A 27,240-nucleotide genomic window follows, 5' to 3' on the forward strand; every position below is an offset into this window, starting at 1 on the left:
ACTAAGCACTGTACGGCTTTGTAAGATTTGCGATGAGCCGGTGTTGAAAGGGGAATAAGGATCTTATGGTCTAGAACCGGATGCAAGACTTTAAAATGTGGAGAAAAGACATTGGGATCGAGCGCTTGCTTTCTGTAATAAAAGCCAAACTTGGTCACTTCAACGTATCCATTCAGATTCAGATTCAGTAACTTTTAAATATAACAGTGTTTTGTTGCCTACTGTAAAGGTTCGATTTCGGAACACCATGCTTTATTTTGTTTAATTAAATTTAAACATACTAGCTTTCTATTATTTGATTAATAATGAGTCTACATTCATAAAAAATCTACACGATGTATTGTATAGAGTAACTGTTAAGGTTTGCCCTCTAAATTGTTATAAAAAGTAGTGTCATTAGTTTTCGCGATAAAAGTTCGTCTGCATTTTGCATCTTGCTAGATAACGACACTTACGGGAATCTGATGTAGCATAGCCATAGGCACTGAGCCAAAGCTAAGGTACGTGCGTGCTGTGAATAAAATATTTTATTTATACTTGTAGACAGTAATTATGTTTTCATTAGCGGGTTTAAAGAATTAAATTAGAGAACTGTCGCTGTCATACTGGTACCCAGTGAACATCACTCAACAGTCCCAGTGTTTGCATTATTATTTGAAACAACAGATATTTTTAATAAAGCATCAGATTAGGCCGGGGATCAAGGGGGCCGCCAAGGCTGGCTGTGGGTCAAGGGCAACGCCCTGGTAGGGGGTTCAGGGGGGGGGGGCCGGAGAAAAATATGAATATGCAGCAGGGGATTTTATCTGATTTTGGGGAAAGAGCCTGGCCTTTTTTTGAGGGGAAAAACAATGGGCGAAATTCCGGATTTTAAGGAAAAAATCATGCTAAACGCCATTTGGAGAAAATAAGGAAAGTCTTAAATAATCAATTCAACATTTTTTGCTGTTTTTAAAACAAATTCAAGGCAACAGATAATTTAATTATGCAATTTGTTATTATTTCTACACTGTATCAGGTTAACTTATGTATTTAAAGTTAAAAAAAAACAACTTTTTTTTTAAAGGGGAAAAAAATGAAGTCTGGAGGAAAATTTACCTGCTGAGGGGAAAAAAATTCCGAGGGGAAAAAAAGGCCAGGCCCTTTCCCCAAAATCAGGTAAAAACCCCTGCTCTGAGTTAAATGTCTTAATAGCTGCTTTGATCTCTTAAACAGCGCAAAAAAGATAATGAGAACTAAAACAAATATAAAAGATAGTTATTGAACAATATAAACAGGAAGAAAAATCAACTGTGATAAACAGGAAGAAAAATCAACTGTGTTATTTTCTTTCTAACCAGATTAAGCGTTAAATCCAAATTTTTTTTTTTTTTTCATGATCAGACTCCATGCTGAATTTACGTCAGTTTCTGTTACAAAGCTTCTGATCGGCTCTTTCGTTTGAGACTGACGAATAGTCAACGATATTTTAATAAAAACAGCGCGGTGTGAAATATTTGTGTGACAAGGCTTCTGATTTGCTCTTTGGTTTTGACCAACGAATCGATAAGGATGTTTCATAAAAACGGTGTGGTGTAACACCACTAAATTTTATGTCACTATCAGATAAAAAACAACCGATTTTGTGAGATTTTCAACCGATGATATGGATCGCCAATCGGTTAATAATGAAAACACTGCAGTCCTACTCAGTTACTCCCAGGACGGCTAGATTTTGGCCATCGGCTTATCAACAGAACTAATTAGTGTTAACTGTTCTGTGGTCATAAAGCACACTCCCCTGTCAGGCTGACAACAGCCTGCTTGGCGATAATAAATGTACCTAGGTGTTATATCTGGCCAAATCTGAATATGCTGCAACATGTTTTAGAGAGTTATCGACCAGTGTAATTATCAGTGGTGCCAAATATTCATAGCCAATACAACATTTATTTTGATATTTTATATTTATAAAACAGGTAAGCTTGAAATTTGTTAGTAAAATAATTTCATGTTCACCTTTGTTACATCTTAATTTTGACATGTAACAAGTACCGAACATGTAATATGAAATGATTGAAATTAAAACTAATAGAAGTTATTATGATTTTAAAAGATAGTTTTCTTTACTCTATCAGATTGAGAACCAAAATAACTTTTCATATTCCATGAGTGAGGTAACTTAGAATAGTTTTTGACGAAACTGATTCAGAATATATTATCTTTGATGAGTTCAAAGCATTTCTAAAAAACAATAAGTGTGGAGTTGAACCAGCAATTAAAAGTGGCAACATTTTCAGTTGGTTGAAAGGAAAAGATCACAGTGTAAAATGTGCTGAAGGAAAATCTTTAATTAAACTGGAGAGCATATAGTGCAATACTGCATGTCATATCGCGACACACATGAAGTGTGTAGACAGGTTACGAAGGAATTAAGGGGATATTAGTTAAACAGTCAGAGGAAACCCCCATAACATTTACAAAAGAGATATACAAACATATAGTTAATGCTGATTTTCTATCTAAAGTTTTTTTGTCGGAACTTAAAATTGAGGAAAGTGGCATTACAACATTAAATTCATTTTACAAAAATGAGTTTACTGAAGAAAGCTGGAGGAAAATATGTTTCTTTGAAATGCATTTTATGAGAGAAGGAGATACTGGCATATATGCCTACAATAACAAAATGTTGCTTTCAAATTTTGTAGCCTTATGCTGCATAATTACATTTTACTTTAATTCTGATATACATAATGTTTTATTTTGATTGTGTAGGAAGTTGTAAGGGTTCGAACACATGATATTGATAAGTTTATACATAATGTTAGTTTTCCTTAGTATTAATCATTATTAAAATCTAATTGATCAGGTACCGTATAACGGAGCAATATTTCGACTGACTTTATGTAGCTAGCCTACATAGTGTTGGAATTTATGTTTTGAATCTGAATAGATGACTATTTGTGTAAGTGGTTACATATTAAAAAATAAGTGTACACAAATACAAGCATGCTGTTATTTTACAGAGAAGAATTTCAAACAAGAAAGAAACATGATGTTTGATGAAGTAGTGCACAGATGGATAATATGTTTGAAGTAGATCAATGCAAAATTCATGTTGATAAGACTTTAAGTTGGGACATTTTGGTATTTAATATTTATCAACCACAGGATACTACATCTAATTAATTCATTTAATTACATTCCACTAGCAAATATCATGCTGGATACTCATGTTGATAGTCCTGTAAAGTTGTTTATTAAAAAATTTGTTTTTTAATTTACTGATTAGTAACAAGGTTACCTGTTATGTATATTATGTGAACATTTGTTATGTGAATTACAATGGTGAAGTTGGTATTTGGTATAAATTAATGTTTTTTTCCATGAAATGTCCTTGTAAGAAAAGTTTGGGTTACAATCATGACGGTACTAAATATAAATGTATACAGCAGCTTATCATTCTATTATTATAAATTGACAATAATTCTATAGAGTTTATGTGGCATACTATTAATGCTATTTCAACTTGTTTATATGAACATTATTAGATGTACATTGAAAATATAAGGAATATTCAATTGCTTACTTCTGAATAATTTGATAATTATGTGTAATAAAAATTATCTGCATTATAATTTTATATAATATAATTATAATTATGCTCTGAGATCATTACATACTTTTCGCATATTCATATACTTTACATAACATAGTTTAATTAACATGTGGTAAATTCAATAATAAACTATGTACAAGTTTTGATCTGTTTTTTTATATTTTAATCCATCATTGAAATACAAGCACGATGCTCTTTATTAAAATGTGCTTTAGTTTTTTAATATTAATTAACTCTTGATACCTATTAAAATGCATGCCCCTGTAATTTTCTACAATCAAATTATTCATTTAGTGTGTGAGCAATGTTTAAAACCCTCTGAATTCTCAGCATTCTACACCAGTATCTTGTAATTAGATATGGCCAATAAATCCCCTCAAGTTATCACTACCAACAGTGATCAGCTCTTCACACCACTTTGATAATGACCCCTAAACAGTTAGATAGATTAGCCATGATCTTGTTGAATCTATGGGGAAAGAAGTAACCAAGTAGGACTGTCAAGTGGACACAGAAAAATGTTCATATTCTATTGTATTGAGTAAGTAAATTGTTCTGCCTTTGTGTTAAGGTCTTTGTTTCATTCCTGCCTTGTAAAGTTAACCCATACAAACTTTGAGTTAACTTAATACTTGAAAGTGGAGCCTTTTTGTTATAAACACAACCTTTACAATATTTTTTTTTTAATTGTGGGTATTAAATGTCAGTTCGTTATTCTTCCATGACAAGGAATGCTTTTGAAAAGAGCACTTGTTGACAAGTTTATTTGATATTTTGGGATTCCAAATTCATATTCATTCAGATTAAGTGTAGTGGTATGTTACATGTATCTACTGATGTAATCATATTTTATATCTTGTCTTGGGATTCCAAAGGCAAATTACCTCTGATTGAATCTGCAATTTTAATTCTTGGGAGCCAAAGCATCAACTACTTTAATTACATGAATAGCAAAAGCTTTTTAGCATTTTTATCTTAAGTTAACCCCCTATATTATAAGACAGCTAAAGTACATTTTTCCCACACATCCCCTGACTGTGGCAGGACATTTTTTTTTTTTTACCGCAGGGTCATAAGTTGAAGCATTTTAGTAGAGGACCACTATAAAAGATTATACACCAAATGTTAAAATTTACTCTTAGAGATTTAGTGGAGATTTTATATAATGATCGACTATACCACTCATTTGAAGATATGCACATTCTTTGATTTATGCCTAGTGGACTCTTCCATCCTTCTAAATTGGATAAATTTATTTCCAAAATTAGGTATGTCTAGTATACTTATTTCTATATTTAGAATATTTCTTACGGGAATTCCTTAAAGCAAACAGCGCAGAACCTGATGAGACGCCGCATCATGCGGCGTCTCATCTGGGTCTACGCTGTTTGCCAAGGCCTTTTTTCTAGATGCTAAGGCATAAATGGGTTAAGGTTTGTCTGTAAGTCTCCTATGTATGTTGTTGAAATATTGTTTAAGTCTGCAAGTCACAGAGGAGCTGTAACTTTTATAAAGCAAAGGAAACACTAGGCAATCGGCAAAAAAGCAATTGGTTGTAAACACACTTATAATTTATAATAAAACTAGGAGTACCAAGAAGAGTTTTACATATATTAAGCTGTTATATAATAATGCATATAATGGAGAAAGTCTACTGGATGATACATGTAATAATAATAACATGAACACTACATATCTAAAGTTGCTTATGATTAGCATTGCTTAAAATATAGTCTGCACAGGCCTTGAAAAATCCACTCAACCACTCCAAGTTGGGAGTTAAGTTGACGGTCGGGCGAGTAAAGTTTGTAAAATACTTGACAGACCAGGTGAGTGCTGTTTTCCGGTTAAGAAATATAAATACAGTTCCAGAACTCCTGCCACATCGATACAAATTGCTAACTTTTTTCAAACGAACAAAAAATAAGTTCATTACACAAAGAAACTGCACTTTCATTTTGACAATTTAAATGACGTCGCGGGCACATTCAAAATAATTCTCAAAATTGGCTGCGCTTGTTTCGTAGATGTCAGTGCTCTTAGCTAATCGATTAATAGTGAAAAAGACAGTTAAATATATTGGTACTTCCATGAACAATAAAATTTCATTTTAATGTAAATATCAATAAAATAAAACAAACATAACTGGTTTATTATAATACTTCTTATATTTAATTATATATAAAAAAACAACAGAAAAATCAATTATTAATGAACAGAATAATTTGTGATCAGAAGTATGACACTAATTGATTTATTGTATTTTTTGCAAAATATTTTTTAAAATAAAACTATTATATTGACTTATGGATGTTTGTTTATTACAATGAGACAAAGTCAGATGAAAGTTTAAGTTTAGAAAAAGGTTCTGGTTGATCATTACTATAAAAAGTAAGGCAAGTAAAATGGAAGATGTGAAATGTGTACAGGTCTATGAGTGTATGTGTGTATTTTGAAGTTAATGAGGTCCATCCCCGTCTGAGGCTGCATTGTGCATGTACCCTTAAGTAGTGTGTCCCAGCACTCCTTATATATTAACTAACTTAACTAATAAAAGTTGGAACAAATTATATATTATAGCTGCAATTTCAAGCTATTAGTTTTTACTGAAAGATTTTCAATTTTGAGTTGGTCTGTGATATGGGGGAAGCCGGAGTACCTGTAGGTAAGTCAACCTGTCTGCTGTGGTGACCAACTACAGACTCTCATGTTTCCGTGAATGGTGATTGAACATGGGTAGATTTGCTAAGAAGCGCCTGAACCAACCTCTGGGCTTGCAGGACAGCCAGGGTCCAGGTCTCTTTTTGCTGCCATCGGTTGTTGTTATGGTCACAACTGTCTAAACTTGCCTTGACCCAGGTGATAACAACAAAAGGCCAGACATCAAAAGGCAGTTTTGATGGAAGTGTAAGAATAGATCCCTATATTAATTGATACTGTGTTTGTGACTTAATCCTAAAGCTGATAAAGCAAACTATGACCATGTAACAAGATGAAATGTTATATAATAATCTTTTGACATTGATTGTTAATGATGTTGTAAATGTTGGAAAGGTATTTGAGGAGTTTTGAATATTGGTTAGTTATACGCAGTAATGCAAGTTACATAATATTACATATAGATACAACTGAACATATGACAATCCTGAGTTCCCAATTACCCAAAGATGATCATGAGAAGAGACACACAAGTGTAGCTTTAAATGTACATGAAAACAGGCAAAAACCCGATACACAAACATTCAATGCACAAGCCACAAACAAACTAGACATTAAAATTTATGAGAAATAACTATGAAAGTATGTCTATTTTTGTTTTCAAATTATGTCCGATTATCACAATAACCTTGCAACATTTCCTTTCCTATGTCCCAAATATACAGGAACAGTTTTAAAATTAATGTAAGTCCACTGTGTCATTGAAAATAACAGGTAATTTGCATATTACGAGCCAGTGATCTATCATAATTCACTGGCAATAACATTTTTAGCCGGATTTTTTTCGAAAAAATCTCGGCTTATAGATTGATGTTGTCGGGGGGGGGCGGGCGGGGTGGCGGCGTGCTCGAAAATGTTAAAGTTCTTATTTCATGGTATAACTTTGGTATGCTTGGACCTAGAGTCTTCAAACTTGACATGAAGGTTGGCCAGGATTAACAGATGACCACTGGTCATTTCAAGGTCATTCATTTGAAGGTCAAGGTCACTGTGACCTTCAATATAAAAAATGTTAAAGTTCTTATAACTTTGGTATGCTTGGACCTAGAGTCTTGAAACTTGACATGAAGGTTGGCCATAACTAGTTAGTAACCACTGGTCATTTCAAGGTCATTCATTTGAAGGTCAAGGTCACTGTGACCTTGAATGTAAAAATGTTAAAGTTCTTATTTCATGGTATAACTTTGGTATGCTTGGACCTAGAGTCTTCAAACTTGACATGAAGGTTGGCCAGGATTAACAGATGACCACTGGTCATTTCAAGGTCATTCATTTGAAGGTGAAGGTCACTGTGACCTTCAATATAAAAATGTTAAAGTTGTTATAACTTTGGTATGCTTGGACCTAGAGTCTTGAAACTTGACATGAAGGTTGGCCAGAACTAGTAAGTAACCACTGGACATTTCAAGGTCATTCATTTGAAGGTCAAGGTCACTGTGACCTTGAATGTAAAAATGTTAAAGTTGTTATAACTTTGGTATGCTTGGACCTAGAGTCTTGAAACTTGACATGAAGGTTGGCCAGAACTAGTAAGTAACCACTGGACATTTCAAGGTCATTCATTTGAAGGTCAAGGTCACTGTGACCTTGAATGTAAAAATGTTAAAGTTCTTATTTCATGTTATAACTTTGGTATGCTTGTACCTAGAGTCTTCAAACTTGAAATAAAGATTGGCCAGTACTAGAAGATGACCACTGGTCATTTCAATGTCATTCATTTGAAGGTCAAGGTCACTGTGACCTTAAATGTTAAAATTGTTATAACTTTGGTATGCTTGGACATAGAGTCTTCAAACTTGACATGAAGGTTTGCAAGCACACTTAGATGACCACTGGTCATTTCAAGGTCATTCATTCTAAGTTAACAGATGACCACTGGTCATTTCAAGGTCATTCATTTGAAGGTCAAGGTCACTGTGACCTTCAATATAAAAAATGTTAAAGTTCTTATAACTTTGGTATGCTTGGACCTAGAGTCTTGAAACTTGACATGAAGGTTGGCCATAACTAGTTAGTAACCACTGGTCATTTCAAGGTCATTCATTTGAAGGTCAAGGTCACTGTGACCTTGAATGTAAAAATGTTAAAGTTCTTATTTCATGGTATAACTTTGGTATGCTTGGACCTAGAGTCTTCAAACTTGACATGAAGGTTGGCCAGGATTAACAGATGACCACTGGTCATTTCAAGGTCATTCATTTGAAGGTGAAGGTCACTGTGACCTTCAATATAAAAATGTTAAAGTTGTTATAACTTTGGTATGCTTGGACCTAGAGTCTTGAAACTTGACATGAAGGTTGGCCAGAACTAGTAAGTAACCACTGGACATTTCAAGGTCATTCATTTGAAGGTCAAGGTCACTGTGACCTTGAATGTAAAAATGTTAAAGTTGTTATAACTTTGGTATGCTTGGACCTAGAGTCTTGAAACTTGACATGAAGGTTGGCCAGAACTAGTTAGTAACCACTGGACATTTCAAGGTCATTCATTTGAAGGTCAAGGTCACTGTGACCTTGAATGTAAAAATGTTAAAGTTCTTATTTCATGTTATAACTTTGGTATGCTTGTACCTAGAGTCTTCAAACTTGAAATAAAGATTGGCCAGTACTAGAAGATGACCACTGGTCATTTCAATGTCATTCATTTGAAGGTCAAGGTCACTGTGACCTTAAATGTTAAAATGTTAAAATTGTTATAACTTTGGTATGCTTGGACATAGAGTCTTCAAACTTGACATGAAGGTTTGCAAGCACACTTAGATGACCACTGGTCATTTCAAGGTCATTCATTCTAAGGTCAAGGTCACTGTGACCTTGAATGTAAAAATGTTAAAGTTCTTATAACTTTGGTAGGTAAAAATGTTAAAGTTCTTATTCCATGTTATAACTTTGTATATGCATGCATTCAAAACATAACACAAGGTTTGCTCATGCCTTGAAAAGTACTTACATTTCATTTTGACCTTTGAACAATATTTCAGTAATTTAAGTATTGCATTGACAAAAACACGAAAGGTACTTTCCTGTCATTTAAATCAAAAATCCGGCTTCAATGCGGTCATCTCCGACCGCGGAACTCTTGTTATTTAATTAAAATAATGTATAAAGTCAATTATGAAATATTGAACTTCCAATGTCAGTAGTAAAAATACTACAAAGAGGCAAGCTCCACGCACAGATTTGACAGGAACCAGCCTAGCTGGATCTAATCCTGCTTTTATAACCAACCACGTGATGATAGCCGATCAACGTGGTACAATAATGGTTCTATTGTTATTTTTACTTTTTTAAATTTATGTAATTTATTGTTGTATTAAGAACCTAAACTTATACACTAATTTCAAAATTAAAAAAACAATGCTACTGCTTTTAATAATGATTCTTAAAAAAAAAATTAAAACCAGCCAAATGTGGTAGAATTGTCTTGTGACGGAAGAGATTGTTGTGATAAAATGGAACGCCAACTCTGCACGGTGAATGACAAAAAGTGCCTGCTACAAGTACCAAAATGATACCAAAAAGCCTGAACATGTATCAAATAATCATGTGTTACAATTTAAAACAGGTTTTAGTGGTAACATAAGTGTTAACATCTGCAGACCAGATTGTTTTAACAAGTGTCATTGGATATTCAAGTGTCATTGTTTTCAGAGCTAATTGTATTTACCATATTTATCCTAAGTTATTCTTGGATTTGACAGAGATGGGGATAGACTAAGGATAGAAGTATTTTACAATGCAGGTTATAGTGTCTGCTAGTATTACTCATGCAGAGGCATGGGTTCAATTACACATGGATGCTCCACCTTAACTTAATGAAATTTCAGTTAACTGTATGTCTGTGTATTACGTAACAAGCATCACTGTGTTGTGTCAGCTACATCACAAGCTTAATGTTGGAAGTTTTATATTTAGAATGCAATTCTGTGACATATTATTGATTTGATTTTTATAAGTATTTTGACATTAATATTAAGAAAAATACTTGGTTTGACTTATATTCACAGTGTTTTTTACCTTTGGGGTAAAGATGTCGAGGTCCTTCCAATGGGGAATTTTTTTCTAGAAAAGAATGATTGCATGTTTGAATTCTACTTTGCTTTAAACACTTAATCAAATAATAAAATGCTTTATTAGTTTATGATCAAACTTGCTTTGATGAAAAATCATGGATATTTTTTATGTTCAAAATAAGTTATTTAATGTCGAAATTTAGTCTTCAATTTCTCAAAATATAGAGACTGTTTTTATATAAAAATATAGACCTTTTGAGAATATAATTGTGGCTTCAATTTGGCTCTAAAAAATCACGGATTAATCTCATATCATGTGAAGTAATTTTGTAGATCCAAGGGCTTTATCATTTGAAAAAAAATGAACAGGCAATATCTTAAATTAAATCCAAATAATACATTAGAAAGCATACCAATTCAACATCATTTTCAGTGTCAATTAATTGAAAGCAGGTATTATTAGCCATATTTTATCTTGGAAATTTTCATACATACGATAAATTAATAAATTAATAATTTTGGGCCATAAACACCTGTCACTGTTTATGAAATCATTAACAAATAATGAATTGTTCTTAATTTCTTATTTAAATTAATACCTTATTGATTTGCTTTATGATTGAGAGAAAGTTATCATTATTAACATTTTCTTTGTATCCTTTAATAATTTTATATAGTTCCTAGAAAATCTTCTACACTTCTTTGGCCTCATTTCCTCAAAACCAAAAACACTTATGTGTTAAAAATAATCCCTTTAGTTGCATTCAGCTTCATTTTGGCTTTATCTGTGTGTTTAAATGGGGTTCTAAGGTAATGAAAAGTGGCCATGAAAAAAACACTTTCCCCATGGGATTAGAGAACACAAGAACTATTCCATGTGACCTGTACTAATAAATCTTCAATTAAAACAAGATAGGCTCCAATTGTCCTGATAACTGGTCATAAATCTGGATGTGTGATACTTCTTCTCTGAACACCCCTGGTCACAGATGATGTTATTGTTTCTGTAGTGCTCTAAATGGACAGAGGGCCTTTTTGTGTGATGCAATGCGTCTGGGACTGAACCAGCAACCAGAAATAATTTGACTCCTAGTCCCAAGTGACATTTTAATTTTGGGGTTTGAATGATTTCAGTTGTGCAGCATTCTGTGGATGGTGTTCCAGAATCACGTTTTGGGTAAGTTGTTTTTAAAATATTTTGCATTTAACTATTTTTAGACACGTTGCCTTGAGCACTTGTTTGTCATTTTAATCAGTATCAGGCAATCTTAAACAGTTTCTGCACTCCAAAGTGATGGGTTAACTCAACTCAATTTATCCAATAATAAGGCCAACGGCCAGTTAAAAAGATAGCGTTAACGAATATCATTATACCTTATACAATGGAAGAATGCATAAAATTCCCAGTCAAGAAATGAAATATTACTATCGTTTAAGCAATATATACAAAGTCTTTGTTCTCAGTGAATATTCATGTGTCTACATACTTCTATTCTAAGTTTATGATTGGAACATCTAAATTTTGAAAAAGATTTTTTATAAATAAAAAGCATATCCATAACTAAATACCTTTCAACATTAAGAAGAGATTAAAAATGTTTATAATGATAACATCTACTGGAAACATTAATATCATTATGCCAAATCTGGGTATAGCAGTCTAGAAGTCTTTGTTTAAACATACCGATAAATACATCAATATTTCCAATTTCCTGAGAGATCCAGGCATACCCAAAATCATGCTCCTATAACATGATAGTTTTACATCTGCAGAGATACAGATTTGAGTCTCAACAAGAATAAGAGCTGTCAATCATTGCTCTTTGTAGATGAGTGTAGATCAACAGATGTTGTTTGGCTGTAAAACAAATCCAGCAAGAAAGTTCAGTAGGATGTCTGATAGATATGATGTTTTATTAAGTCATTCCTTGAAAGTTGCATTCACAAATGAACTGTTGAAAGTCAAATACACATGAAGTGAAACTTAAGCGGCTTCTGCACCAGCAGGAGAAAACCAATGGTTGCTCCGCCCATTTAACCCTTTACCACTTAGATACATATTTTGACGCATTTGTAGTCCCTTAAAAAGTTATATTTAATTAAAGACCTTTCTTACTATATTCAAGTTTTAAACACTCATTTCCAACCCTTAGATACTGATGAGCAGCAAACAGCATTTTATGCTGTTTGCATATAGCCATTTTCACTTTGCTTATAAAGGGATATTCCAGATGATTTTGATGATTATTTTTTCATATGATAAGAAGGGTATTTTATCATTTATTTATTATGCAAAGGCAAAAAATAGTAGTTTTAAAATAACATTAAAATAACATATAGCTATCTATATGTCTATCATATAGTTATCTATAACGGGATTTTCATTAAGTTGAACACCCTCTTTAGACAATTAAGCAGGTACCAAAATCCCACATTACAGGGTTTCTTATGGTTGTATTAGTCATAAATAACTCATCAAATAATAATTTCTACAATTGTATTTTCATAGTGATTTTTTAAATATAATTTTAAAGGTCTATTTTGTTTTTTGCTTCTTAAAAGTGTTACACTTGACTTTTTGTGTTTCTCTTGTGCATCATTGGGTTATTGGTATACATTAAGAAAGGCTGTAATCTTTTAAGTTGTATATGTAATATATTATGCAACTAAGCAACTTACATATTGCTTATAACTAACCAATATTAAGATTTTTGTCAATAACCTTTTCAATAATTATTTTCACTATTATCAAGATTTGTCAAAGATTATTACATAACATTACATCTGCAAATTTGTTACAATTTGCTTTATCAGCTTTACAACCACAAAACAGTATTAATACAGGGATCAAGTTCATTGTCATTCAATTTAATATCCCCTTTGGATGTAAGGTATTATGTTTTCCTTACCTAACAGTGGGTCAGAACTGATTGGTCTATTGATATGAAGATAAGACATTAATTGAAAGATGGTCAGATATTAATTTCCAAACAAAGAGACACAACAGAAATGTGCTAGACAAGACACACACATACCGTACATAAGTATCAAACAAACATGTACAAAACGGGTGTCACAGCATTGGAACAATCATGTCAAAAGAATTGGGGAGTTAAACATGTTTTAACCCTTTCCCATTTAGAAGCAAAGTGAAAATGGCTATGTGAAAAAAACATAAAACTGGTTCTGTTCTGGTTTTAAGCTGTTTGCAAATATCCATTTTCACTATGCTTCTGAGATGGAAATGCTAAAGAGATGTAGCATCATGATATGGTATAACATTCAGATCACCCTTATGCAATTCAAAAAGATGTGTCAGTGATAACAAAAAAGGTTTGAATTACAAAGCTTGGTTGTAAAGGTCAATATTTAATCACACTAAATAAAACTGATAAATAGTTTAAAATAAGTTAAATTGTTTTAAATAATGCAAATTATTGCAGCCAGTTAAATTAAATATTTTGATTAAACAAAAGGTGAGATTTTAAATCTTAGAACCATTTAAAAGCAGAAATATCCGCTTCAGATAACCTACATCATCTGAGTACATGCATCAGCCAGAGTAAAATGTATTAAGTTCTGATGTAATGCAATCCCTCTCGGTTTCATATCATGAATAAATACATTCATATAACAATGCCACAATACTGGCTAGCGAACATATCCGGCATAACAAATTATTATTGACATTTTGATGTTATTTGTGTTTTATTAGCCTACTGTGGGCTGTTAACAATAAAATTATGTGCTCTTGTTTATAATTTAAAAAGACTGCTTTATACAATCCGAACAGAGCAGAACATGAACATATTGATTGTTGAATGATATGAATAATTAAGACAATACTTTATTTTCATGTAACTTGCCTATTTAGTTGGGTAAAGTCTCAAAAGATTCATTATACTACAGATTTTAGATTTGATGATAATAGATAACACTCTTTGTCAGTCTTTCTTATCAACTAATTGTTTATTTGTACAGTGACTAATTTTGTGGTAATAGTAGTAATAGAAACATTATACAGCGTAGTCACATTATAAAATGTCATGCATGTGGTGTTGTTTTTTTAGTCCCCTACCGGTTTCACCGGAGGGGACTTATGGTTTTGTCTCCGTCCGTCCGTCCGTCACACTTTTCTGGATCCTGCGATAACTTTAAAAGTTCTTAATATTTTTTCATGAAACTTGGAACATGGGTAGATGGCAATATGGACATTATGCACGTCATTTCATTTTGTTCCTACGTCAAAAAATATGGTTGCTATGGCAACAGATAGACTAGAAATACTGCTGAAAATGGTGGTTTTTCTGTATCCTTGTGATAACTTTTAAAGTTCTTAATATTTTGTCATGAAACTTGAAACATGGATAGATGGCAATATGGGCATTATGCACGTCATTTCATTTCATTCCGACGTAAAAAAAATCTGGTTGCTATGGCAACAAATAGACTAGACATACTGCTGAAAATGGTGGTTTTCTGGATCCTGCGATAACTGTTAAAGTTCTTAATATTTTTTCATGCAACTTGAAACATGGATAGATGGCAATATGGACATTATGCAGGTCATTTCATTTCGTTCCGACGTCAAGAATTCTGGTTGCTATGGCAACAAATAGACTAGAAAAACTGCTGAAAATGGTGGTTTTCTGGATCCTGCAATAACTTATAAAGTTCTTAATATTTTATCATGAAACTTAAAACATGGATAGATGGCAATATGGACATTATGCACGTCATTTCATTTTGTTCCTAAATAAAAAAAAATGGTTGCTATGGCAACAAATATATATAAAAACAAATCTGGAATTTCTGACAATGGTGGAGCCGGTAGGGGACTTATATTGCTTGACAATAGTCTTGTTCTTTCTGTTTAATTATTGTATAAGAGAGAACTGTATGCGAACATACATGTAAACAAACAACTTTGTAGTTGTAACTTGTCAATCAAAATATTTTGCCAGAGGATCAATTTTTTATTTATTGTAAGGTTCTTTTCATTGGCTAGTTTTCATTATATGATTCAACTTGATGCTGGGAGCTAAATTGCAAGTTAAAAAAAACAATTACGGCCAGACATTTCAAATCCCTATTTTAACTTTGCTTCACCACAATCACTTCCCAACAAAAACAACCAAATCACAAACTTTTTCAGAATGGTGTTAACAGCAGGTTTTGATTCCCTTCAAGTTTAACACATGGTTAGCAATACTCTTTAGTAACCTACTGAGCAATTCAGTGATATCTTGAGCTAATCATCAAAGGTAATAACTGGATGGCACTTAAAAGCTAAAACATTACAGCTGGAAGTCAGTCATTGAGTCCCTGTTGTAAACCACAGTGTATGGTACATCTGTAAATTATCAGTCAAGGTCTGTTTTCACAAAGCAGTATGAGGATGATGTTATACAAAGGACTGTATTTGTCATCTTCATTTCTTTTCATTCAGATCTCAATAGAGATAAACATTACTCGGGTTACAAAAATTTACATATCAAATAATGCAAAAAAGAGATTTAGTGACGATATAGTGTTGTAGGAAGTTATATCAAGAGAACGCAGTAAGTTTGAAAACAGAAATTTCAAGGCTGATTATGACCCTAACTTTTCTCAAATTCCATGGTTAAGATTTTGTGACCTACTTTTATCAGAAGGCGTGCATTATAATTTATTGTTCTCTACTATATTATATTTGCGAATGGCTTTCGAACCACAATCAGTACAGGTTAAAGTTTACAACCTATCAGTTTATCATAGTGCCATACACTGGTTTATGATGATAATCTGATAGCATTATGCAAAATTTGTTTCGGTGTAAGGTGTGTGCTACCTGGCCTTTGATCACACTGATTGTGATTTGGATAAACTATCTATTCACCTTTTACCCCTTAGATACATATTTTGACCCATTTGTAGGCCCTTTAGGCTTAGAAAGTTAAATTTGATTAAAAACCTTATTTTATTAAAATTCAAGTTTTAAAGGCTTCCTTTCCAACCCTTTTATATTGATGAGAAGACAACAGCATAAAACCTGTAGAGACTGGGAGTTACTTGAGTTACTCGCAGGCTGTTCTGGTTTTATGCTGGTTGCAAAACGGAAAAGCCATATTCCGTAATTCACTTTGCTTCTTATGGTCGAAAGTGTTCAATTTCTGTTTTTGCCGGTAACAATAGGATAAATTAATATAGCTTTTGTATTTACTTATTTTTAGCTCACCTGAGCAAAATGTGCTCATGGTGAGCTTTTGTGATTGCCTTTTGTCCGTCGTGTGTTGTCCGTAGTCAACATTTTGCCTTGTGAACACTCTAGAGGCCACATTTATTGTCTAATCTTCATGAAATTTGGTCAGAACATTTGTCCCATTGATACCTCGACTGAGTTTGAAACTGGGTCATGCTGGGTCAAAAACTAGGTCACTAGGTCAAAAAAAGAAAAACCTTGTGAACACTGTAGAAGTCACATTTGATGCCCAATCTTCATATAACTTTGTAAAAAGGTTTGTCTAAATGATATGTTGGTTGTGTTAAAAATGGTTCCTGTTCGTTGAAAAACATTGCTCCAGGGGACAGGGCAGTATTCCTTATAAGGCTATAGAGAAACCTTGTGAATACTCTAGAAGTCACAATTTTTGCCCAATCATCATGACGCTTGGTCAAAACATTGATTTTATTGCTATCTCGGACGAGTTCGAAAATGGTCCAGATCGGTGAGAAAACATGGCCGCCAGGGGGCGAGGCAGTTTTCCTTAATTGGTTATAGTAAAACCTTGTTAACACTCTAGAGGCCACATTTATTTTCTAATCTTCATGAAATTTGGTCAGAAGATTGGTCTGTATGATATCTTGGATGATTTCGAAAATGGTTACGTTTGCGTGAAAAACATGGCTGCCAAGGGGCGGGGCATTTTTCCTTAAATGGCTATATATGGCTATAGTAAAACCTTGTGAACACTCTAAAGGCCACATTTATTGTCCAATCGTCATGAAATTTGGTCAGAAGATTGGTCTCAATGATATCTTGGATGAGTTTGAAAATGGTTACGTTTGCTTGAAAAACATGGCTGCCAAGGGGCGGGGCATTTTTCCTTATATAGCTATGGCTATAGTAAAATCTTGTTAACGCTCTAGAGGCCACATTTATTGTCTGATCTTCATGAACCTTGTTCAGAAGATTCATCCTAATAATATCTTGGACAAGTCAAAAAATGATGCCGGTTGGTTGAAAAACATGGCCGCCAGGGGGCGGGGAATTTTTCCTTATATGGCTATAGTAAAACCTTGTTAACACTCTAAAGGCCACATTTATTGTCTGATCTTCATGAAACTTGGTCAGGAGATTCATACCAATAATATCTTGGACGAGTTTGAAAATGATGTCGCTTGGTTGAAAAACATGGCTGCCAGGGGGCGGGGCATTTTTCCTTATATGGCTTTAGTAAAACCTTGTTAACACTCTAGAGTCCACATTTAATTTCCGATCTTCATGAAACTTGCTCAGAAGATTTTTTCCAATGATATCTTGGATGAGTTCAAAAATGGTAACCTTTGCTTGAAAAACATGGCTGCCAAGGGGCGGGGCATTTTTCCTTACATGGCTATATATGGCTATAGTTATATCTTGTTAACACTCTAGAGGCCTCATTTATTGTCTAATCTATATGAAACTTGGTCAGAAGATTCATCCCAATAATATCTTGGAAGAGTTCGAAAATGATGCCGGTTGGTTGAAAAACATGGCCACCAGGGGGTGGGGCATTTTTCCTTATATGGCTATAGTAAAACCTTGTAAACACTCTATAGAGGCCACATTTATTTTCCGATCTTCATGAAACTTGGTCAGAAGATTTGTCCCAATGATATCTTGGATGAGTTTGAAAATGGTAACCTTTGCTTGAAAAACATGGCTGTCAAGGGGCAAGGCATTTTTCCTTATTTGGCTATATATGGCTATAATAAAAAATCTTGTTAACACTCTAGAGGCCACATTTATTGTCTGATCTTCATGAAACTTGGTCAGAAGATTCATCCCAATAATATCTTGGACGAGTTTGAAAATGAAGCCGGTTGGTTGAAAAACATGGCTGCCAGGGGGCGGGGCATTTTTCCATATATGGCTATAGTAAAACCTTGTTAAAGCTGGGTTTCCACTGCCGATCAGATCAACTCGATCAAGCCCGACCAAGCGGTCGGGTACTGGTCTGGTTCGGTCGGCATGAGTGGTCGAGGGCGGTCGGGTAGGTCGACATTGGTTGGGCTTCCTACCCGTTATTTGTTGACATGTCAAAAAACATCGAATAGCGGTCGAGTAGGAAATGGATCGAGAAGCGCTCGGGAAGTGGTCGTGTATGAGTCGTGTAGAAGATCGTGAAGCAATCTTGTGGCGATCGGATTGACATCTTTTACACGATCTGTACCCGATCCGCTCGACCTTTACCCGAGTTATTTTAGATCGCAACACGAACCAATCAACCTCTATTCGATTTGATGTTCAGATTTACTTGACTGCTACCTGACGGCTACTCGACCGTATACGATCACTTCCAGATTGCTATTGACCATACCCACACGAGCTCATGTCACGATCTGTACCCGATCCGCTCGACCTCTACCCGAGTTATTTTAGATCGCATCACGATCTGGTCATGTGAAGATCTGGTGGCGATCGAGCTGAGGTCCACTTGATCGAGCTAAGATCGTATAGGGCTTGTGTATAGGTCGAGATTATCAAGCGGAAATCGGAAAGATGGTTGTGTGGACGTCATGAATGAGTCGTGTGGGGGTCGTGTTTTATTGACAAGAGGTCGAGAAGAAGTCGTGTATACCCTTTTTGGTCGAGCTTGGTCGGGTTTGGTTGGGAAATTTTGGTGATCGGGATAATCAAGTTGATCGGATCTGCAGTGGGAACCCACCTTAACACTCTGAGTCCACATTTATTTTGCGATCTTCATGAAACTTGCTCAGAAGATTTTGTCCAATGATATCTTGGATGTGTTCAAAAATGGTTAACTTTGCTTGAAAAACATGGCTGCCAAGGGCGGGGCATTTTTCCTTATATGGCTATAGTAAAATCTTGTTAACACTCTAGAGGCCACATTTATTGCCCAATCTTCATGAAACTTGGTCAGAACATTCATCCCAATGAAATCTTAGAAGAGTTAAAAAATGATGCCCTTTGGTTGAAAAACATGGCCTCCAGGGGGCGGGGCATTTTTTCTTATATGGCTATAGCAAAACCTTGTTAACACTCTAGAGGCCACATTTATTGTCCAATCTTAATCAAATTTGGTCAAAAGATTGGTCTCAATGATATCTTGGATGAGTTCGAAGATAACTATGTTTGCTTGAAAAACATGGCTTCCAAGGGGCGGTCTTCATGAAAATTGGTCAGAAGATTTGTCCCAATAATATCTTGTTATCTCAGGTGAGTGACTTTGGGCCTTTGAGGCCCTCTTGTTTTTATGTGGTTTGGCACTTCTGAATGGAATAATTGTGTATATTGCATACTGGTACATGTTCTTTTAAATTTGCAGTTTTTGTGTATCTTTATTTTGCATCTTTGTGTAATTGGGTAGGATTCTTAATCGGACCTTATCTTCTTGAGTCTTTTGTAAGTTATTATGTTGTTAAACAGAAACACAGTTTTAGTCCATACATAATACATCCTCAGGCCCTGAATAGACCACCAAAACTCCCACTTATCACAGATACATGTGAGATGTTTATTCATCCAGAAAATGTAAATAAATTGTGTAATGGAGGTTAACTGCCTCTGAGGCTCTGATGAATGTGTAAATAGGCCCAGTTTGTTTGCCAGGATTGCTAGCGAAATAATGGCATACTGACCGAATTCTTTTGTTGATTTGTGGAGCTCTGACAACTAGATCAGGCTTGTCAGGGCTTACAACATAGCAGCAGACTTATCACCTGTGGGAAAATAGCTTGCTGACATGAAGTTGGGTGCTTTTTAATCATTTGCACCAGAGATGTAGACGTCTACTCTACGTCTCTGTTCCAGGGCTAAGGCTAAGGGAGGTGTAATCTCACATTGACCAGATGCTTTATTTAAAGCTTTATTTAAAGCCATCAGCAACTTGTCCAGCAAGCAATTAAATAGCTAAATCTGTCCATAAATTATCTCTTGCCCCCCCCCCCCCCATGTTAAACAACTCGGACAATACAGCATGTTAAGGGATGTTTGTTCTTTGCTTATATTTTTAGCTCACCTGAGCACAACGTGCTCATGGTGAGCTTTTGTGATCGCTTTTTGTCCGTTGTGCGTTGTGCGGCGTCAACATTTGCCTTGTTAACTCTCTAGAGGCCACATTTATTGTCCAATCTTCATGAAATTTGATCAGAAGATTGGTTTCAATGATATCTTGGATGAGTTCGAAAATGGTTACGTTTGCTTGGAAACCATGGCTGCCAAGGGGCTGGGCATTTTTCCTTATATGGCTATAGTAAAATCTTGTTAATACTCTAGAGGCCACATTTATTGTCTGATCTTCATAAAACTTGGTCAGACGATTTATCCCAATAATATCTTGGATGAGTTCGAAAATGATGCCAGTTGGTTGAAAAACATGGCTGCCAGGGGGTGGGGCATTTTTTCTTATATGGCTATAAAAAAACCTTGTTAACACTCTAGAGGCCACATTTATTTTTCCAATCTTCATGAAACTTGCTCAGAAGATTTGTTCCACTGATATCTTGGATGAGTTCAAAAATGGAAACATTTGCTTGAAAAACATGGCTGCCAAGGTACAAGGCATTTTTCCTTATATGGCTATATTAAAATCTTGTTAACACTCTAGAGGCCACATTTATTGTCCAATCTTCATGAAACTTGGTCAGAAGATTCATCCCAATAATATCTTGGACGAGTTTGAAAATGATGCCGGTTGGTTTAAAAACATGGCCGCCAGGGGGCGGGGCATTTTTCCTTATATGTCTGTATATAGTAAAACCTTGTTAACATTCTAGAGGCCACATTTATTGTCCAATCTTGATGAAATATGGTCAGAAGATTTGTCTTAAGTATATCTTGGATGAGTTCGAAAATGGTTACGTTTGCGTAAAAAACATCGGCCGCCAAGGGGCGGGGCATTTTTTCTTATATGGCTATATAAGGCTATAGTAAAACCTTGTTAACACTCTATAGAGGTCACATTTATTCTCCGATCATCATGAAACTTGGTCAGAAGATTTGTCCCAATGATATCTTGGATGAGTTCGAAAATGATTACCTTTGCTTGAAAAACATGGCCGCCAAGGGGCGGGGCATTTTTCCTTAAAGCACTATATAAGGCTTTAATAAAATCTTGTTAACACTGTAGAGGCCACATTTATTGTCCGATCTTCATGAAACTCTGTCAGAAGATTCATCACTATAATATCTTGGACGAGTTCAAAAATGATGCCGGTTGGTTGAAAAACATGGCCACCAATGGGGCAGGGCTATTTTCCTTATATGGCTATAGTAAAACCTTGTTAACACTCTAGAGGTCACATTTATTTTCCGATCATCATGAAACTTGGTCAGAAGATTTGTCCCAATGATATCTTGGATGAGTTCGAAAATGGTTTTGGTTGCTTAAAAAACATGGCCACCAGGGGCGGGGCATTTTTCCTTATATGGCTATTTATAACTATAGTAAAACCTTGTAAACACTCTAGAGGCCACATTTATTTCCAATCTTCATGAAATTTGGTCAGAAGATTGGTCTCAATGATATCTTAGATGAGTTCGAAAATAATTATGTTTGCTTGAAAAAAAAGGCTTCCAAGGGGCGGGGCATTTTTCCTTATATGGCTATAGTAAAATCTTGTTAACACTCTAGTTATCTAGTTAATCTTCTTGAAATTCTCTCTAATACGTTTCGTTGTTTGCAAACTGTCAATGGGAAATGAAGTATCGAATGATTTTGAAGTAACAACTTTGTTGCTCTGTGAGAGGTTGGAGGAAGCCGGACTGCAACCTCGAATAGAGAAACACCATTTATACTAGTTTGGTGTTACCTAGGAATTGTTGCATAATTAAGTGGCGTTACCAGGTGGTTATAGAAAACCAATACAGAAATGTTTGTTGTCAAATCAACAATAAACAACACTTTTATGAAGGAATCTTGATTAAAAAGTGATACATATTGCATCTTTAAGATGTTTGTTGATTGGCAAGGAATGTTGTACCAATACAATGCCAAAAGCTATAAGCCAAACCTGTTAAAAACAACAAATAATCTGATAATAGTTTTATTAGTTCAGGTAAATCCTTATTAAAAATGTCTTTGTACATGGATCAAGCTGTGAAAAAATTAAGTTATTCAAGCTTTTATAAGAATTATTGATAAATTTAGAAAGCTTTAACATTAGAAACAAATTTGGAACAACAAGACAACGAGACAAATCCGTGTGAAAATACTGCAGTATTTGTTACAAATAAAGGCACTTTAAACCATCACAAAGTCCAAATAAATTGATTTTCGATACTATTTGAGGTAAGGGTTAAACTCAAGTCTACAGAATTAAGACACCAATACGAGACCCCATTTATCAAAAGTATGCATGCAGCTAGCAGAACATTTATACGGGTACCTTGCATTCATAATGATTTTACTGCAATAACTACAATTGCTACCCATGCAGGTAAATATGGCAAAGTTTCTACATATTGAAATTGATAATAAAACTATATGGTGAAGATATGCTGATAACAATGAGAATTTTGTTTAATTTAAGGGTTTTAAGCAAAAATTGTTTTTAATTATATGCATGTTCATAAAAAAATCAAATTATTGTTCACTTTATTAATAACATATACATGGAATATAGTTATTTAATTTGCATATTAGTTGTTGTTTAGATAATGAGGTTTACTGCTTCAGAATATAAAAGTTCACATTGATATTTTTTGATAACCAAGGAAAACTTTATTGCATGTTTAACCATGTTATATGGTGTACTGGTATATATATCTCACCTGCTTCAAAAATGACCTAATCTGATTGGCTTAGAGCGGCCACGCGCCCATGGAGTATTTTCCATACGCACCGAGTTATTTCCATACTACCCGAGTAATCGAGTAGTCGGTTGAGATATAATCGTAACACCATTAGTAACTGATGGTGTATGGGATATACACCCTCAGTAATTTAATACCATACTCACTCTCATAAAAAAATTATGGTATGAAATAACTGAGGGTGTATATCCCATACACCGTCAGTTACAAACGGTGTAACTAATAATACTAGTATAAAGTTGAAATATCTATAAGCAAACTATACTATTGTGACAAGAAGGATGCTTCTTTATGACAGTGCTGTAATAACAAAGTTGCTTATCATAGATTTAATTGATATAATATTCTCAAATACTGTGACAACAATAGCAAAAAACTTAAAATGCTGATATCTGAGATCTGAAATGAGAAATTACAATCATAAACTTATAATAATCCTTATCAAAATACTGGTAGCACAATAAACAATTAATAGGTGGATGGTATTAAATTCAGTGCCAAATGCAAAAATATTTATTGTTAAGAAGTTTAACTGCACTTGTGTTTCTTTGGTAATATATTACAATAGTGGTGATTTGCTAAATACTACTCCTCCATCATTCATGCTGCTATGTCTGTTGTTGTTTCCAAAATGTCATCTGTTCAGAGATATTGAGTGGCATACAAAAACATTATGAACAGCTGTATTTTTTAAAGTTTTCAAGGGCCATAGAGTTTTGGTGAATTTAGTAGAGCCACTTGAGCGACAGTGACAAACAAGATGTTACTAAGTACAGGCACTTAGGATTTCGATGGAGGAAATAGGCTGCTTCACAAAAGCGTTAAATCGCATACTAGTATCACATGCATGTTACTAAACTCTAAATCATTTTGTAAGATGAAATCCAGAGGACCATGAATACATTTTTCATAGTTATCAATTAAAGAGCATTAGTATTGGTTGTATTGCCAACTACCTTCGCATAGCCTGTTAGTTTTTTATATTAAAGGGGCCTTTTCACATTTTGGTAAATTGAAAAAATAAAAAAAATGTTTCAGATTCCCAAATTTTCGTTGTAGGTATGATATTTTTGAGGAAATAGGAATACTGAACATTTACAGTGCTCTAAAATATCCATTATATGCATCTTTTGACGAATAAAAACCCTGAAAATTATAAAGCGCTGCAACACGAAACGATTGAATAATTTGAAGAGTTCTGTTAAAATTGTTGTCGTTATATTTTGTGATACTACAAGGATTGCTTGTATAAAGTATAAAATACATCACTCATTGTATGAGCACGGATGGCCGAGTGGTCTAAGCGATAAACTTTTACTCCAGAGGCCAGTGGTTCCAGCCCAGTTGACGGTTACTTTTTATGTCCCCCAGTCTATACTGGGGGACATGTTGTTTTTGCCTTGTCTGTTTGTTGGTTTGTTTGTTTGTTTGAGTCAAACTTTAATATTGGCCATAACTTTTGCAATATTGAAGATAGCAACTTGATATTTGGCATGCATGTGTATCTCATGGAGCTGCACATTTTGAGTGGTGAAAGGTCAAGGTCAACCTTCAAGGTCAAAGGTTAAATATATGGTGGGGACATAGTGTTTAACAAACACATCTTGTTTTCTTTCTTTAATTGTATTCTTTTTTTAATGGAGCTTTTTAGATTCAATGTTTACAATTGTCAATATAAAGTATTGAATGACAAACTTTGTTTGTGTTGTTGTTGTTTTTTTTTTGAAATGTTATTCAGTATTGGTTTTTATAGTGAAGTAATTTAAAAATATTTGATAAGTTGTTTGTATTATTTAAATTTATATCTATATTATATCTGAAGTTAACAGGCTGTATTGTTTTATTGGCTGTTAGAAGTTTGGAGAAACCTGACCCAATAGGGTTATATTTTTATGCCCCCTTTCACACTTTTCGTGTCCGCTCTCTAATTATCCCCACGCTTTTTGAAAAAAAGGTGGGGATATTGTGGTGATCTCCGCCGTCCGTCCGTCCGTCTGTCCGTCCGTCTGTCCGTCCGTCCTGGCCACTATCTCCTCCTACACTAAAAGCACTAGAACCTTGAAATTTACACACATGGTAGCTATGAGCATATGTGCGACCCTGCACTATTTGGAATTTTGATCTGACCCCTGGGTCAAAAGTTATAGGGGTTGGGGTGGGGCCGCGTCAGAAATTATCACTCATTTTTTTAGGTTATTTTACATTTACTTCTTTATTTCTACACCGATTCATTTCAAATTGATACTGGACCTCACCTATGACAATACGGTCAATCTCAACCATGCATGGCCCCATTCCCAACCCTGGGGCGCCCCGCCCACATAGGCCACACCCACCAAAAATTTCCATTTACTATAATTTTTTCATTTCTACACGGATTCACTTCAAATTGATACTGAACTTTTGTTATGACATTAGGGTCAATCTCAACTATGCATGGCCCCAATCCCAACCCTGGGGCGCCCGCCCACATAGGCCACACCCACCAAAAAATTCCATTTACTATAATTTTTTCATTTCTACACGGATTCACTTCAAATTGATACTGAACTTCTCTTATGACATTAGGGTCAATCTCAACTATGCATGGCCCCATAACCAACCCTGGGGCCCCGCCCACATAGACCACACCCACCCAAAATTGCCTTTACTATAATTTCTTCATTTCTACACCGATTCACTTCAAATTGATATTGAACTTCTCTTATGACAATACAGTCAATCTCAACTATGCATGGCCCCATTACCAACCCTGGGGCGCCCCGCCCACATAGACCACACCCACCCAAAATTGCCTTTTACTATAATTTCTTCATTTCTACACCGATTCACTTCAAATTGATACTGAACCTCTCTTATGACAATACGGTCAATCTCAACTATGCATGGCCCCATTACCAACCCTGGGGCGCCCTGCCCACATATGTCACACCCACCCAAAATTGCCTTTTACTATAACTTCTTCATTTCTACACCAATTCACTTCTAATTGATGATGAACTTCTCTTATGACAATACGGTCAATCTCAGCTATGCATGGCCCCATTACCAACCCTGGGGCACACCTAGGTCAAACATTCGGCGTGGGGATACGCGTCGGCCTCTGCCGCGCCATTTCTAGTTCAAATAGTTTTCATCCGATCTTTACCGAACTTGGTCAGAAGTAGTATCTAGACAATATCTAGGTCAAGTTCGAATATGGGTCATGCCGGGTCAAAACTAGGTCATGGGGTCACTTAGTGCATTTCAAGGATTTAGTATTTAGGTTTCGAAAAATGCTTATAACTTCTATCAAGCCTTTATAGGGGGGCATATGTCATCCTATGGTGACAGCTCTTGTTCTTCCAAAAATGTTATTATGCCCCCCTTCGAAGAAGAGAGTGTATATTGCTTTGCACATGTCGGTCGGTCGGTCTGTCGGTCGGTCCGTCCACCAGGTGGTTTCCGGATGATAACTCAAGAACGCTTGGGACTAGGATCATGAAACTTCATAGGTACATTGATCATGACTTGCAGATGACCCCTATTGATTTTGAGGTCACTAGGTTGAAGGTTAAGGTCACGGTGACCTGAAATAGTAAAATGGTTTCCGGATGATAACTCAAGAACGCTTAGGCCTAGGATCATGAAACTTGTTTTAAATGAGTTGTTTCACAAAAAGTGGACTGATCAATATTGTTCAAAATTTTCATATCAAAATAATTATCATAATTTACAACTTGTTCAGCCAGGCCGGGCATGCTCATTCAATATCAATGTCATTATTATTAAATATAAATCATTAATTCAATTAAATCATAATCATTATAATAAAAACTAGAAATGGCGCGGCAGAGGCCGACGCGTATCCCCACGCCGCATGTTTGACCCAGGGGCACCCCAGGGTTGGTAATG

General features: G+C 34.9%; 1 protein-coding gene across 2 annotated transcripts in view; it reads left to right on the forward strand.

Annotated features, from left to right (window-relative positions):
- Nucleotides 1-231: 231 nt before the first annotated feature.
- LOC127868046 (uncharacterized) overlaps nt 232-27,240 on the forward strand; it is a 42,652-nt gene continuing 15,643 nt past the window's right edge. The window contains exons 1-2 of one of the 2 annotated variants that reach the window (XM_052409616.1): nt 232-500; nt 11,463-11,505. Coding sequence is in view for 1 of the 2 variants with exons in the window: in XM_052409614.1 (XP_052265574.1) it covers nt 11,453-11,505 (53 nt within the window). In the remaining variant the exon portion in view is untranslated. Of the gene's footprint in view, nt 501-11,269; nt 11,506-27,240 lie in introns of those variants that run through there. The other variant, XM_052409614.1, reaches the window with a different exon arrangement.

Source organism: Dreissena polymorpha, chromosome 2 (assembly GCF_020536995.1).
Source record: "Dreissena polymorpha isolate Duluth1 chromosome 2, UMN_Dpol_1.0, whole genome shotgun sequence".
Classification (NCBI taxonomy): Eukaryota; Metazoa; Mollusca; class Bivalvia; order Myida; family Dreissenidae; genus Dreissena; species Dreissena polymorpha.